Consider the following 13,632-nt stretch of genomic DNA (forward strand, 5'->3'; position numbering starts at 1 on the left):
CCTCCCAGGCTCCCAACCACCAGGAAACTAAGACAAGTGATAATTAGCAACACACAAAAGAAATATTCCTGAGTTCACAATCAGGAGTTTGATGAACATCTAAACACTGTCCAGCTTATATTCACAATGTGGAAATGAACAGTAGGTAGGTACAAAGATAATTCTCTTCCCTTTGCCTCTCCAAAGAATGTCAAATCAGAACAACACACGGAAGATTCATGGTCAATTACTTAACTCTTACCCACGGCCAGGAACAGGGGCTGTTCTCACATCAAAGATACAATGTCCCTAATACAATAATAGTCAACTTTGTATTTACCCTTTGTTTTTAAGTCTAATCTTGAAAATGCCCTGTCATTGTCCAATAAATCCTAATTTTCAGAGTTTATAAGAGATACCATAATAACTTGGCCAAGTTAATAATTTGACCTAGTTAATAACAGTATCATATTACAGCCTTCTGTCTCAAATAATAACACTCAAAAAAGCAAACAAATAATATTGTTTTCAGAAAATTAAAGTTTAATGTTTTCCCCACATTTGGCTGACCTTATAATCTCATTTGTGGGATCTCATCCTATAGATATATTTTCACCTGTGTGAAATTATTTATGTCCATGTTATGCAGTGTAGTAGTACTTTGAAATATGAAAAATATTTATCCAAAGGGAACTAATTAAATAAATTATGGTATGCCCATACAAAAAGATGATACAGCCACTTAGAAAAGAAAACACGAAGTGCTCTATTACTGAATTCCAAAAACCTGTAAGACATACTGTTGAATAAAAGAGCAAGGTACCAAATAGCACATATTGTATACTACCTTTTGTGTAAAACAGGGAAGAAATAAACACATAAACACACACAACACACACACGCGCGCGCACACACGTGTACACACACGCACATTTTTTTTTACATAAAAAATATCAGAACAGTAACCAGAAACTAATAACACTGGTTGTAATATTGGAGGGAAAAAAAGAACTGGAAATTAGGCAGGTGGACCATAGGTACATGAAAGAGAGTACTTACTGAATATTTTTGAAATATTTTGCTTTATGAGCCATGGAAATGTATTATGTACTCCAAAGTACATTAAAAATCAGTTAGTGGTAAAAATGACATTCCATTCCTTTAAGATGAAAACAATAGTACCTATAAGGTCACCTTCTACCACAATACATGCACATATTAAAAAACAACACACATACACACATATTTAAATTAATAAATTAAATCAGAAAACTCCTAGAGGAAAAAAAACCCAAAAACTACTTTTACAGAGCCTCTGAAGGCCTTATTCCACACAGATCTTATCGTTCATATTAAGTGAAGTGCAGGCGCCTGTGGTTGTTGAGACCTCACAGTCCACGCAGCACTTCTGCCTGGACGGCCCTGGACGCTCTGAAGTGCTGAGGGGAGCGGCGTCCTCCACGCGGCTACCTGGGCAGCTCACCTTCATAGGTGCCGACTTCCAGAAGAGTCCCGCTCCGCTCGAGGTCCAAGAACTCCTTGACACTCAGAAAGTTATAGTCCACGCCGGGCACTTCTCCTTCTCTCGGAGATCGGGTTGTGCCTGCACCAGACAAGACAAAGGCAGAAGACACCATCAGTCAGCTGAAACAGGAAGCTCCAATCCGGGTGTAATTAAAATAACCTGTTCAGTAAGCTGGAGCACTAAGCCTCGGAGACCGATCTGCCTGGGCAGGGGCCTGGTGAAGGCAACTCTTCCCAACAGAACCGCATCCTCACTTCGCCCTCCACTACCTGGGACTCTCAAATAGGAGAAGGAAAACCACGCACAGCCAGGAAACCCAGGGAGAGCTTTACCGTTTTAAAAATGCACTGAATGAGAAAGGTGAACGGGATTTTATACAGAAAACATTCATCAGCAGCAGCTTTGAGGACTCTGGTAAATGCTAAAACGTTATCCACCTTACGCTCTGAGCCTAAGGGGTTTATATATTTTTATCATAGGCCTTGCAATTCTTGTGTCCCTCAGAACATCCGGCGAGCTCCAATGTAACAAGCCTTTTGGAGAAAATGACACCCACTGCATAAACACATCATTAGAGAAATGTGATTGCCCAGGATCTGTGGATGGATATCTCCCAGGGACTAAACAACGTGGCTGCTCTCCATGTAATTAATATGTTGGGTAAAAAGAGGCCACCCTCAAGTTCTGACTGAAGAGAAAGGACCCTGCATTTGCTAGAAAATTCTCCCCCTGAATTAAGCTGGTTATTCTCTGTGACTAATAAACAGAACTCAGAAAAGAAAATAAACCAAGAAATAGTTACGTAGTGCGTACTGGGAGCCTAGATTGCATATTATGAAAGACCAAAAAAAAAAAAAAAAAAAAAAAAATCCCATGATTTCTACTCCTGTTTAATCGAGGGGATATAACTGACATGATGACATGACTGACTTTGAAAGGCACCATCACCTCTACATAGTGCTTTAAGTTCAATGTTTTCTTACGTAGTGAGCAGGGATTTCTCCCTATTTCTAGGAACTTGAAAGCAATACCAAGGGTCGTACCTACTGGCTGCGATGTTCCTAGCGCCATGCAGGCTCTGATCTCTTGCCTGTGTGAGGGACCACATCCACTTACCTACAGCAGATATCCAAAAGTAACATCTGAAATCTGGGGGCTTGAAATAGTTGCAAATTGTCCCTAGATTGGTTATATCACAAATGTCTGTTCATCATGCCCAGCGTGCTAGGGCTTTCTGGTAAACCTGCCTGCTTGTGTTGTAGCTAGAAGTGTAGTCTTGTACTGTTTTCTAATTTGTTCCCATTTCTGGCTCCCCTGCAAGACAATGCCAAGTCCCTTGAGGTAGCTCACAACTTTTACATTTATATCTCCAGTGTCAGGCACACAGTAGGAACTCCAGAAACATAAAGAGCATAATGTACTGTTGACGAGCAGGGGTCTGGAGTGGGAATGATGGGTGCATGGTCTGATTCCGCAATTTGTGGCCTTGGGCATGTTCCTTAGCTTCTGTTATTTCTCAGTGTCTTCATCTGCAAAATAGGGATCATAATAGTACCTACAACGTAGGTTTGCTGTGCGTATTGCATGAAATAATCCTTTTAGAAGACTCAGCTCAATAATCATTAGCAGATATTATAGTTTGTGTTATTGTTAGAATTAAATGAGGTGATAGAATCTCATAGTTCATATGATTTATATATTCATCATTGCATAAATCCTTATGTTCCATTTACTTAATAAATATTTACTGAGGTCTCAATATATGCCAGGCACTGGGGTAATACTGGTGAATGAGACAAAGCCGCAACCCTAACAGAATTTATATTTACTCTGAAAGACAGAAAATAAACATGTATGTAAATAGATACAGCATTTAATTTCAGATATAAATAATTCTTCTGTAGGAAACAGAGGTTAAAGGGCTACAAAGTATCTCAGAACAATGTAAGTTAAAAGGCTTAAATGTGTCTGGAGAAAGGAAGGAAGGTGGAGAGGAGAGTTGGGAAGTTATTTTAGATAGGTGATGAGGAAAAGCCTGGCTAAGGAGGTGCCATCCAAATCGAGAACCCTGCAAAAGTGATGGGAAAAGCATTCCAGGAAGGGGTTCGGTGCTAGAGCTCTGAGGTGGGAATAGGCTTGGCATGTTGAACAATGGCAGAAAGGTCAGAGAAATTGCGGGGAGCGATAGCAAAGAGGTTAGAAATGAAAGCAAGAGGCCAGGTTATGTAGGCCACAGAAAAACTAGAGATTTTATTCTAAGAATGATGGGAAGCCACTGTAAGGTTTGGAGTAGGGTGAGGCCATGATTCATTTTTAAAAGATCATCTGGCTTTACAGAGAATAGGCTATGGGCAGAGTAGTAGCGGGAGGTGGACAAGAACAGAAGAAGCAAGAAGACCAAGTAGGCGGCTATGACAGCGTCCAGGTGAGAGAAAATCAGGGCACAGACAGGAAGAGTAGGAAGAAGGCGGGAAGAAGCAGTCAGATTTCTATCACGAATTATAAATATCATAAATAGCTGTAATATGAGTACACAAGATAGACGTATGTCATCTCATTGGGCCATGCTAGATCTATGTTTTAAAGTAGAACTTGCTGATGAAGTGGATGGAGTATGTACGAAAATCAGAAGAATAAAGACTGACATCTAATTTTTGACCTGGGCAAATGGGTGGTGCCATTTATAGAGATCGAGAAGATGGGAGAAATGATTTTTAGGGAAAGAGTTCTTTTTTTAGGGAAGAGTTCATGTAAAGTTTGAGATGCCTTTTTGACACCTAGGTGTAGAGGGCTGTGGACAGTTGGATATATTCAGTCTGAAGATCAGAGTGAAGGTTGGGACATGAACTTGGAAGTGATTGGGAAACCCCTGGTATTTAAAGGCAAGAGACAAAAGATAATTTAGGGAGAGTGTATAGAAAAAGAAGCCAAGAACTTTGGTTGAACACTAAAACCCTGTAATACGTAGAAGCTGGGAGAAGAAGGAGGAGCCTCCATGGAGAGTAAGGGCAGCAGTCACAGGGCAGGAGCAAAGGACGAGGCTGTGACGTCTTGGAGCTAAGTGAAAAGACTGTTCAGCCAGCTGTTTGGAAAACACAAACAGCTGACATCATATTGGGAAAGGCCAGGGTAGGGCATGAAAAGAATCTTTTTGAAACTTGCTGTTAAAAGATCTGTCCCAACGATGTTCTGTATGGCAACTGGCCTCCATACCCAATTCCGTGAACTTAATCCATCCCCCACTCCATCCCTACACAAAATGAGGGTGAATAAAACCAAACAAAAAATCTGCTAGGTTTTTAAAGTCTTCCCAAACCAGACAATGTTGTTTTTTTCCTCCCGCTGGAGTCATCTTATCTTTGCCACTTCTTTCAACCATGTTCTCAGAACCAATTTGTCAGATTTACTCTAAAGACAACAACAATCACCCCTGGGTCTTAATTCCTGAAAGGATTCAAAAATAATGATGAACTTCAAAAAATGCAACATTTTAGAGGAAAAATGAAACCAGCAGACACCATCTTCCCATGAAAATAAATATGCTTAGATGGTCTTTGAGCTGCCGGGGAAAGGAGTGGGGGTGGGTAAGTCTCCACCCACAAAAGCTTCAGGGCTTATTACCCAGACAAAACCTTTCCACTCTCCAGGCTAGCAGGAGGTTTACTCCCAGTTCTCCTCTGAGCAGCCCGGCCTGGGTCTCGGCCAACGCGACCAGCTCCATTCAGTGGTGTGAGGGAGAGCAGGGCTGGGAGGGGCTCCGCCTCCTCTTTTCTTCCAAGCAGAATGACGGGCTGCCGGCTGGACACACGCCTGGCAGATGGCATTTCAAAGGGTTTTCAGGAGCCATCTGGGGTGGGTACAATTATTACAAACCATGCTTCTAACAAAGCCAGAAGGGTTACTTCCTGGCAGAAGAGAAGTAAAACAAATTCTATCATGTTTCTCAGGGACAGCATGTTATATTAAAAAAAAAAAAGAAAAATCACCAGGCTGATAAACTGGGGTTTTCTACAGCCTACAACACTGCCTTCGGCTTGTCTAGCTGCAAATCGGGCCAAAAATATCTTGTAGCTATTAGCTTTAAATGAATAAACACGGTGCCCACCTACTACTTTCAAAAAGGAAACAAAAAGAGGTTATGAAACACTAGGAAAAGAATAATAACTTCCATTTATTGGATGCTTACTTATATATCAGAGTGTGAAGCACTTAATCGAGACTATTGGATTTCATCTTCACAAGAAATGTAGAAGTAAGGATGGCTCGGCTACTCGTCTTATGGATGAGGAAACAGAGAGTCAGAAGTCAAGTAACCTGTCCAAGGTCACGTAACAAGGAAGCTGGGCAGCGCTGATGTGAACGCAGACATTCTGACTTTAGCATCCCTCATTCTAAACCATCGCTGTCCAACAGAACTTTCTGCCATGAGGGAAGTGTTCTGTATCTGTGCTAACATGGTAGCCACGAGCCACCTGTGGTATTAATACGTGGCTAGCATGACTGAGGAGCTGAATTTTAAATTCTAAGAACTTTAAATAACCACATGTGGCTGGCGGCAACAAGATTGGCCAGCACAGCTCTCAACCACGTTCTATTTGGGTGGCTTGCCCACATTGCACTGTGTCTGCACCATGCCCCCAAAGCACTTCTGCTCTCAAAATAATAACAAGAAACATCCTTACACTAAACAGCAGACACCCTGTACTCACCCAGGAAAACCTTCCTTTTTAAAAACTCACATGCTTTGAAAAATGATCAAGTCTAACTCTGTTTCATACTAAAAATTCTATTTGGTTCCTATGGGCTATGGTCTCTTAGAAAAAAAACCTCCATAGATATTTGCATAGATAGCATGGTTTGTAGCAAAACAAAAACAAGACCAAAACAAAAGCTGCCCTCCAAAACAAAAAAAAAACCGAGTGCCCGTGAATACAGGAATGATTGAATGAAATGTGTTATTTTCACCCTTAAATTTTTTTTCACTACATAAAGGTTGGATGTATACACAGTTACCAGAAGGAATATCTGTGCTATGCAGTTGAGTAATAAAACAATTCATAGAATAAAATGCAAAATACCACTGCATTTTATTGAAAAATACAAATGCTGCCCTTTTTATGATGCCGCATGTATTATGAGTTAAACAAGAGTTAAAAAGGGGGGAATAACAGTAAACCTTTCACAGTGGCAACCTCAGGACGGTAGGCTCAGAAATGGGAAGGGACGAAATGATTGTTTATTTAAATTCCTCTCACACTCTGAATTGTACCAATAAGTATGTAATCATTGTTTTAGCATTTTATAAATTGGATGAAATAATTATTTAAGGAATCTTGACAGACTTGAATCTTGGACATCCTACTCTGGCATAGTCCTCAGATATTGCCTCAAGGGTGCGAAAGAATACAGGCTCCAACTGAACCAAACAAACAGTATGTTCTAATTCTCCCACCTCCTAGCAGCCAGCACCACTGTGCACTTGCCAGTAGCTATTAATAGGAACATACTACAAAGAAAGTTGAGAGAAGGTGGGACTGCTTTTCGGCCTGGTTTTGTTTTATAAACCTGAAACTCACGTAAACAAAATCCTTTTTAAATGTCTCAGTACCTACAGGAGTTGCACCGGAGTAGTGAACATTACCGACCCATTCCCCCAGCAGATCACAAACTAATTTCAGCTCTGCCCTTCTGAGTATCTCAGTGTGAATTAGCCATGTCCCCCAAGATTCGCCCCTTAAAGCTTGAGTGGTGGCTTGCTTCTTATACACATTTTATGGTTCGTCAGCTTTCAGTGTCCATGGCTTGAGTGACCCTTGCTGAGGAAATCAGAAAGGGACCTTCCTTATCATCAAACTCCACAAGCCATGGTCACAGAAAGGAAACCCCATTCGGAGCTCACTCACTTCTCTTCTTATTCTAGAAATTCTCTTGAAATACCAAGTTGAGGCAGCAGAAAAATCCTAGAAGTGAAACATTGATACGCCATTCTGCCTGCTACGGGTCCCAACAGCACCAGGTTTCTAGGCAAACACCTGTCCAAACTGTCTCAAGGCCAGAATGCTAATAGGGGAATCACGAGCCCACTAAGATTAAATTACTAACACTCAATCATATCACCCAATGTTAAATTAATCTGGGCCCTGCTTATCGAAATCCAACAAGACCAAAAATTATAGTTACCTCAATTGTCGCCATGTTAAGAAAAGACCATCACTTTTTATAACAAAACAATTCTTTGCATTACTTGAAATTGGTTCAATATCCAGGATAGCCTTATGATACTCATTCCTTAGTTAGAGAACATGTTGTTTCCCCCCAAATTCACTGTTACCTGCCACTCGCACAATTTTTGCAGTATCTCAGGACCTGCAGCGGTATTTACTCAATATTTTCCTTTCAAGACAAACTGCTTTAAAACAAAATACATTCATGTACAAAGGAAATACTTAACTGCTACAGACCTATTAGAATTTAAAAAAAAAAACCTTACAACACCAAATGCTGGCAAAAATATGGGCTAACTGGAACTCCCATACACACGTTGTTGGCAAGACGCAAAATGGTACAGTCGCTGGGAAAATAATTTGGTAGTTTGCTAAAAAGTTAAAAATATAAATTTACCATATGACCCAACAACCACACTCCTAGATATTTAACCCAGACAACTACAAACTTATTTTCTACACAGAAACCTACGCACAACAGTCCTTCAATTGGTGAATGGATAAACGGGGTACATCCATACGATAAACACCACTCAGGGAAACCACAGATGTGTACAACAACATGGAGGAATCTCAAACACATTGTGCTAAGTGAAAGAAAAGGCTACATACATACTGTGTGGGACCATTCAAATGACATCCTATAAAAGGTAACCTGACAGCAGGGATGGAGAATAGACCAGTGGTTTCCAGGTGTGGGGTGGGCGTTGACTACAGGTGAATCAGGGGAGGATGAGTTGTTCTGTATCCTGATTACAGCGGCGGTTGAAGGACTATGCATTTCTCAAAACCTACAGAACTGTACACCTCAAAGGGTGAATTTTACTGCTTATAATTTTTTAAAAGAAAACATTTCGCATTACCTCAAATGAAGAATCAGTTTCACCCTGCCATAAATAGTAACTAAAAATAAAACAATTTCATTTTATCTAGAGCCTAAAATCTGAGCCTGAGGTCTGCAATGTTATTACAAAGAGCAACTGACAAACATTAGAAAGGTATTGCATACCTCTCAGTACCAAATTGAGACTTTCTCCTTAACATAATTATAAGGATTTTAAAAATTATAAAGAAAATCAGCTGCTCACTATTGGATTAAATGTTCAAGTGGCATCTGAAACACTGCCTAAACTCCCCTCACGTCATCCTGTAGTTGTTTTGAGACCCACTAGAGCTAAGCCTCTGGCATTTGGGAGATCAGCACTGACTGAGGGCTTCCACCGTGATGTTGAAAACACCTGGTTTCAAAGTCCAGTTCCGTCACTTTACTCTCTAAAGAATTTAGGTTGCTAAATCATTCTAGGTCTCAGTTTCCTCACCTACAGGTGAAGATGGAAAAAATAAATAAAAATTTAAAAACGTTTTAATGAAAATAAAATATCTTCACCTCAGGGTTCTGTGAGATCGTATCACAACGGCCAGCATACAGTATATCTGAAACAAACAAGTGGTTGATATTCGGCTGGCTGCTTTGGCTGGCTTGGAAACGGATCAAATTTCAACAACACTCTTGGAGACAGGCTCCCGGAGGAAAACCTGTATGCTTATGATTTAGATACATTACATATTACTTTGTATTCATGCAAAATATCATCAAAGCCAAACCCGCATCATTCTTTGGATTCTGGCCCTCAGTTAATGCAAGCTTCTTTACTCTGGCTAGGAGTTTACCTGCCTAGGTATTATTTCAATCCTCCCTGTTTCAAAATAAAAATGGAAGAAACGTATATCCTACAGCTAAGCCATTTTTATGGTTTCACCCTGAAAAGCCCTGAGTTGTTGGCTCTGATTCATGAGTGATCTTGTCCTCTTTTCACCACCCCAGAAATGCAAATCTCATAGCACAGGCCATTGCAAACTTTCTCCTATGAATAGATGCCTTTTTCGTATGGAGCCTGATCAGACACAAGGAGGGATATAAATGTCTTTATTCCCAAAACAGAGATTTGGAAACAAAATATCCTCATTACCGACCACAGCCGTCTGCATTTTATGGACTCAAAACAGTAGTCACTTTTCTATGGTGCATTTTATGGACTCAAAACAGTAGTCACTTTTCTATGGTGCCTGACACGCGGAAGCAGGCATCCAAAAGTGGAGCCACTAGAATTACAATGCATGTTATTTTCCTGTTCTTTTTAAATAAAAACCACTAACTTTCAGTGAAGCTTTTGTATCACTAATGCTGTGAGTTAACATGCAGTATCTACAGAGAACGGACAATGGAAGACCAACAGATCTTCTCTCCTACGAGAACGTGCCTATGTTTAATACAAGTCCATGTGGCTTCTTGTTTCTGTCCTTTCAAATCTACATTCCCTGGAAAAGTGGATTGAAACTGATTTTCTGTAACTGAGAGGCATAACAGAATCAACCAGAAAGCATTAAAGGAAAGGTTAAGAAGAGCTAAAGACAGAAAAAACACAAGGCTAGGGCATAATACATGACTGTTGAAAGTATCTCATTAAGGATACAGAACAATATTATTAATAGCTACTATTTATTGAGCACTTATTATGTACCTGGGAATTGCTAAGTAATTCACAGATGACCGGATCCCGATGCTTGGCAAGAGGAAAAGTCTTTAGAATTACCCTTCTAGTTAGGACTAGTTGAAGGACTATGCATTTCTCAAAACCTACAGAACTGTACACCTCAAAGGGTGAATTTTACTGCTTATAATTTTTTTACTGCTTATAACTTTCTAATGCATGCTTGTTCTCTTTTATTCTGCCAACAATTATTTCTAAAGAGCCTACTATATATGTGCCATATACTGTGTAAAGTGATGGGGGTCAGCAAGTCAGGTGCAGGCCCTGCCCTGAGCGAGCTTAATGTTGGTGGGGAGGACAAAACCAAGTATTCACATTAATGAACAATAAGTGATATGAAGGAGAAGCTAGAGAAGGTTCTGGGTGCTCCTCTCAGAGGAATCTAAATGTGAGAAGACCAGAGATAAGACAAGGAAGGGTGTGTTAAAGCGTGTAAAAAAAAATTCCAGTATTGAGAGAATTGGACAAGGTGGTCATGGAGCATGAAAAGGGCTGAAAATATTATGGGGCTCATACTTGGTGTATGTGGGGAGCAGGGGAAGAAAACAAAACAGTGGAGAGGGTGAGAACCCATAACACTGATGGTCTCGGATGTCACAGCTGCTACTCAGAATGGTCACAGGAGTGACTGTGCCTCCAACTGTCAGTGTCAGGGAGCAGCACGCACGCAGGGAACCACACACACACACACACACACACACACCAGCTCAGGGAGCAACACACACACACACCTCTGCTGTGTTTCCAGCAGAACAAAGCTGAGAGGGTAAGGTCCTTGTGTTCCAGGAGCTCTGAATCTACTGGGCCTGTGTCCAATCAAAATTGATGCCTCGTTATAAATGGGAAAGCAACTAAAAGAGACTTGACTGATTAAAATAAAGAGAAATAAAGAAGGACAGCCTAATCCTAGGGGCACCAGAACCAAAGTTTTGAGGCTATTGATGTGTTCTTCAATGCTCCAGACATGGTGATTTACAAATCACCACTCACTCCTTCACTTCACAAGGGGGACCCATGAGGAAGGAAGGTCACACAGGGGATGAGGTTAATTTCATGTGTCAACACAACTGGGTTAAAAGATGCCCAGTCACGTGGTAAAACATGATTTCTGGTGTGTCTGTGAGAGATTCCTGAAGAGATCGGCATGAAGGAGCTGGAGTAAAGAATGCCCTCGCTAGGGAGGGTGCAGCCACCAATCCACTGGGGGCCTAACTACAACAAGGGACAGAAGAAGGCGAATGTCCTCTCTGTTTGAGCTGAGACGTCCACCTTCTCCTGCGCTCAGACTGCAGGCCTGCTGGTCCTCAGGTTTTCAGTCTCAGACCAGCACGAATACCATCAGCGTCCCTGGTTCTTAGACCTTGGACTCAAACTGAGCTACACCGCCAGCTTTCCTGGTTCTCCCACAGGCAGAGGGCAGACTGGACAACTCCTAGGCCTCCCTAACTGTGTGAGCCAATTCCTATAATCAGTCGATCTCAATCACTCTCTCTCTCTCCACACACACCCCTATTGGTCCTGTTTCTCTGGAGAACCAGGACTAGTGCGCAGCGCAATGTAAATCGATCCTGTCAAGAAACACCGCTTTGATTGAGCGGGCATTGGCTCTCTCCAAACATCGTAACAAAGGTCTGAAACAGTACCCTTACCTTTCCTTCCTGGATTGTAACACAGAATACTCAGTAATTACATCTTGAATGGAATACTGCCAAGGTGCTCAACAGCGCATGTGTGAAGGTCATTATTTCACGCCACCTACAACTCCCATGCTTGGATGCGAGGACCTGTTAGGGTTCCATCGTGCACGTAGGAACTGTGCGATGGAGGCACAGGACTCTCATTAACGGATCACACCTAAAATGCCTGAAATAAGCAAGGACCTGGCATTTATTCCACTGTGTTCATGATTTGGAAACGTGCCCTACATACCAGAGATGGCAAGCATCTGATCTGGTTTTCATGATCCTACTTCTAGCTTTTCTCTCCACAACTCTGACTTAGGATAAAGAGGAAGAAGAAGTTGTGAGTGCCAGATCCAAGGGAACTACCAAGTTGAAGGCAGCTCCATAGGAACTATTCAAATTGCCCCTACATCCTTGTCTTGGACGCCAGGCGTCCTCTGTTATTAGAAGTTTGAACATGTTACCTTTCAAGGAGATCCACCCAATAACTGCTGAGTGAATCACATGATGATACAAGAAGAGGGTATGTTTGCCTATGCAAGACTTTGGGAGCAAATGGCTCCCCAAAATAAACAAAGGCAGCAACTCAAGAGGAAGAAACGGGTATAGGAAGATTCAGCTTCAAGTTTCAGCTCTGCCCCTCAATGCATGATGTCGCTAACCTGCACAGTTCTTTTCTATGAACTCAGTGTCCTTAGTTATGAAACAGGAAGGGTCACCATTGCCCTGATGATATCACAGAATCATTATAAGGTAGCAAATCAGTTCCTGTGCAATGACACAAAGTCCTTGGCAAATTTAAGGCATGTAAAAATTGTATTTATAATAAAAATTTGTATTTAGGCCAGCGTTTATACTTTATACATGTATCTCATTTAATCCTCGTAACAACCCTGTACAGTAGGTACCACTATTACCCCCACTTCACAGATGAAAAAACGTGCAGAGAGAGATTAGGTGACTTGCCAAAAATTACCCAGCTGCTAAGTGACAGAGCTAGGATTTGAACCCAGGACTTTATTGCCACATAGTATTTAAAGCTCCTGTACACAAAGATGACACTGGAATAGGGGAACAAACTGGTGACAGCTGAGTCTACACAGCTTGTCACCTGAGGGTGAATAAATCATTACCTGGCCTCATTGAAGAAAGTAAAGAGGCACCGATGGAGTTGGCTTGTGGGAGAGATGTCCCTCCCCCACGACTTCCTTGATTCGAAACCCACACTTTCAGGGACTGTATCTTACTACCTCTTAACCACAATGATGAGGTAAATTAGGGCAGAATCCACTGAACAGGAAAGTCAAGTAATGACTTGAACCTGAGTATTAACCACTCTTCCTCTTTTATGCGGGGGAGGGAACTTTGGCACCTACACTCACAGAAACCCTGCATTCATTAAAAACAGGAAAGTGAAAACTCTCAGGCTGTCATTGAGTCATTCCAAACATTCAGCTTTCAAGAAATAAAGGGTAAGAATCTCCAACACGAGATACATGCTTATCCAAAATCAATCTCTCAGGATTATCTGAGGCATTTTTGTGCAGAAAGGAATTCTGGAAATCTGTAATGCCCCATTCCCTAGTAAAGGCTACCTACGACCAAGATCATAGAGACTTTTGCCATCGACAGGTAACACTCTTTACTTTCTCTGAATTAATGACAGCAAT

At 41.4% G+C, this 13,632-nt stretch overlaps 1 protein-coding gene across 24 annotated transcripts in view; it reads right to left on the bottom strand.

The window, feature by feature from the left end:
- The window catches only part of MAGI1 (membrane associated guanylate kinase, WW and PDZ domain containing 1), a 574,001-nt gene that overhangs the window by 120,046 nt on the left and 440,323 nt on the right, over positions 1–13,632 (bottom strand). For all 24 annotated transcript variants that reach the window (XM_033131847.1, XM_033131855.1, XM_033131854.1 and 21 more), the window contains one exon: positions 1,463–1,582. In XM_033131847.1, the coding sequence (XP_032987738.1) occupies positions 1,463–1,582 (120 nt within the window). The remainder of the gene's footprint in view (positions 1–1,462; positions 1,583–13,632) is intronic.

Source organism: Rhinolophus ferrumequinum, chromosome 17 (genome assembly GCF_004115265.2).
Source record: "Rhinolophus ferrumequinum isolate MPI-CBG mRhiFer1 chromosome 17, mRhiFer1_v1.p, whole genome shotgun sequence".
NCBI lineage: Eukaryota > Metazoa > Chordata > Mammalia > Chiroptera > Rhinolophidae > Rhinolophus > Rhinolophus ferrumequinum.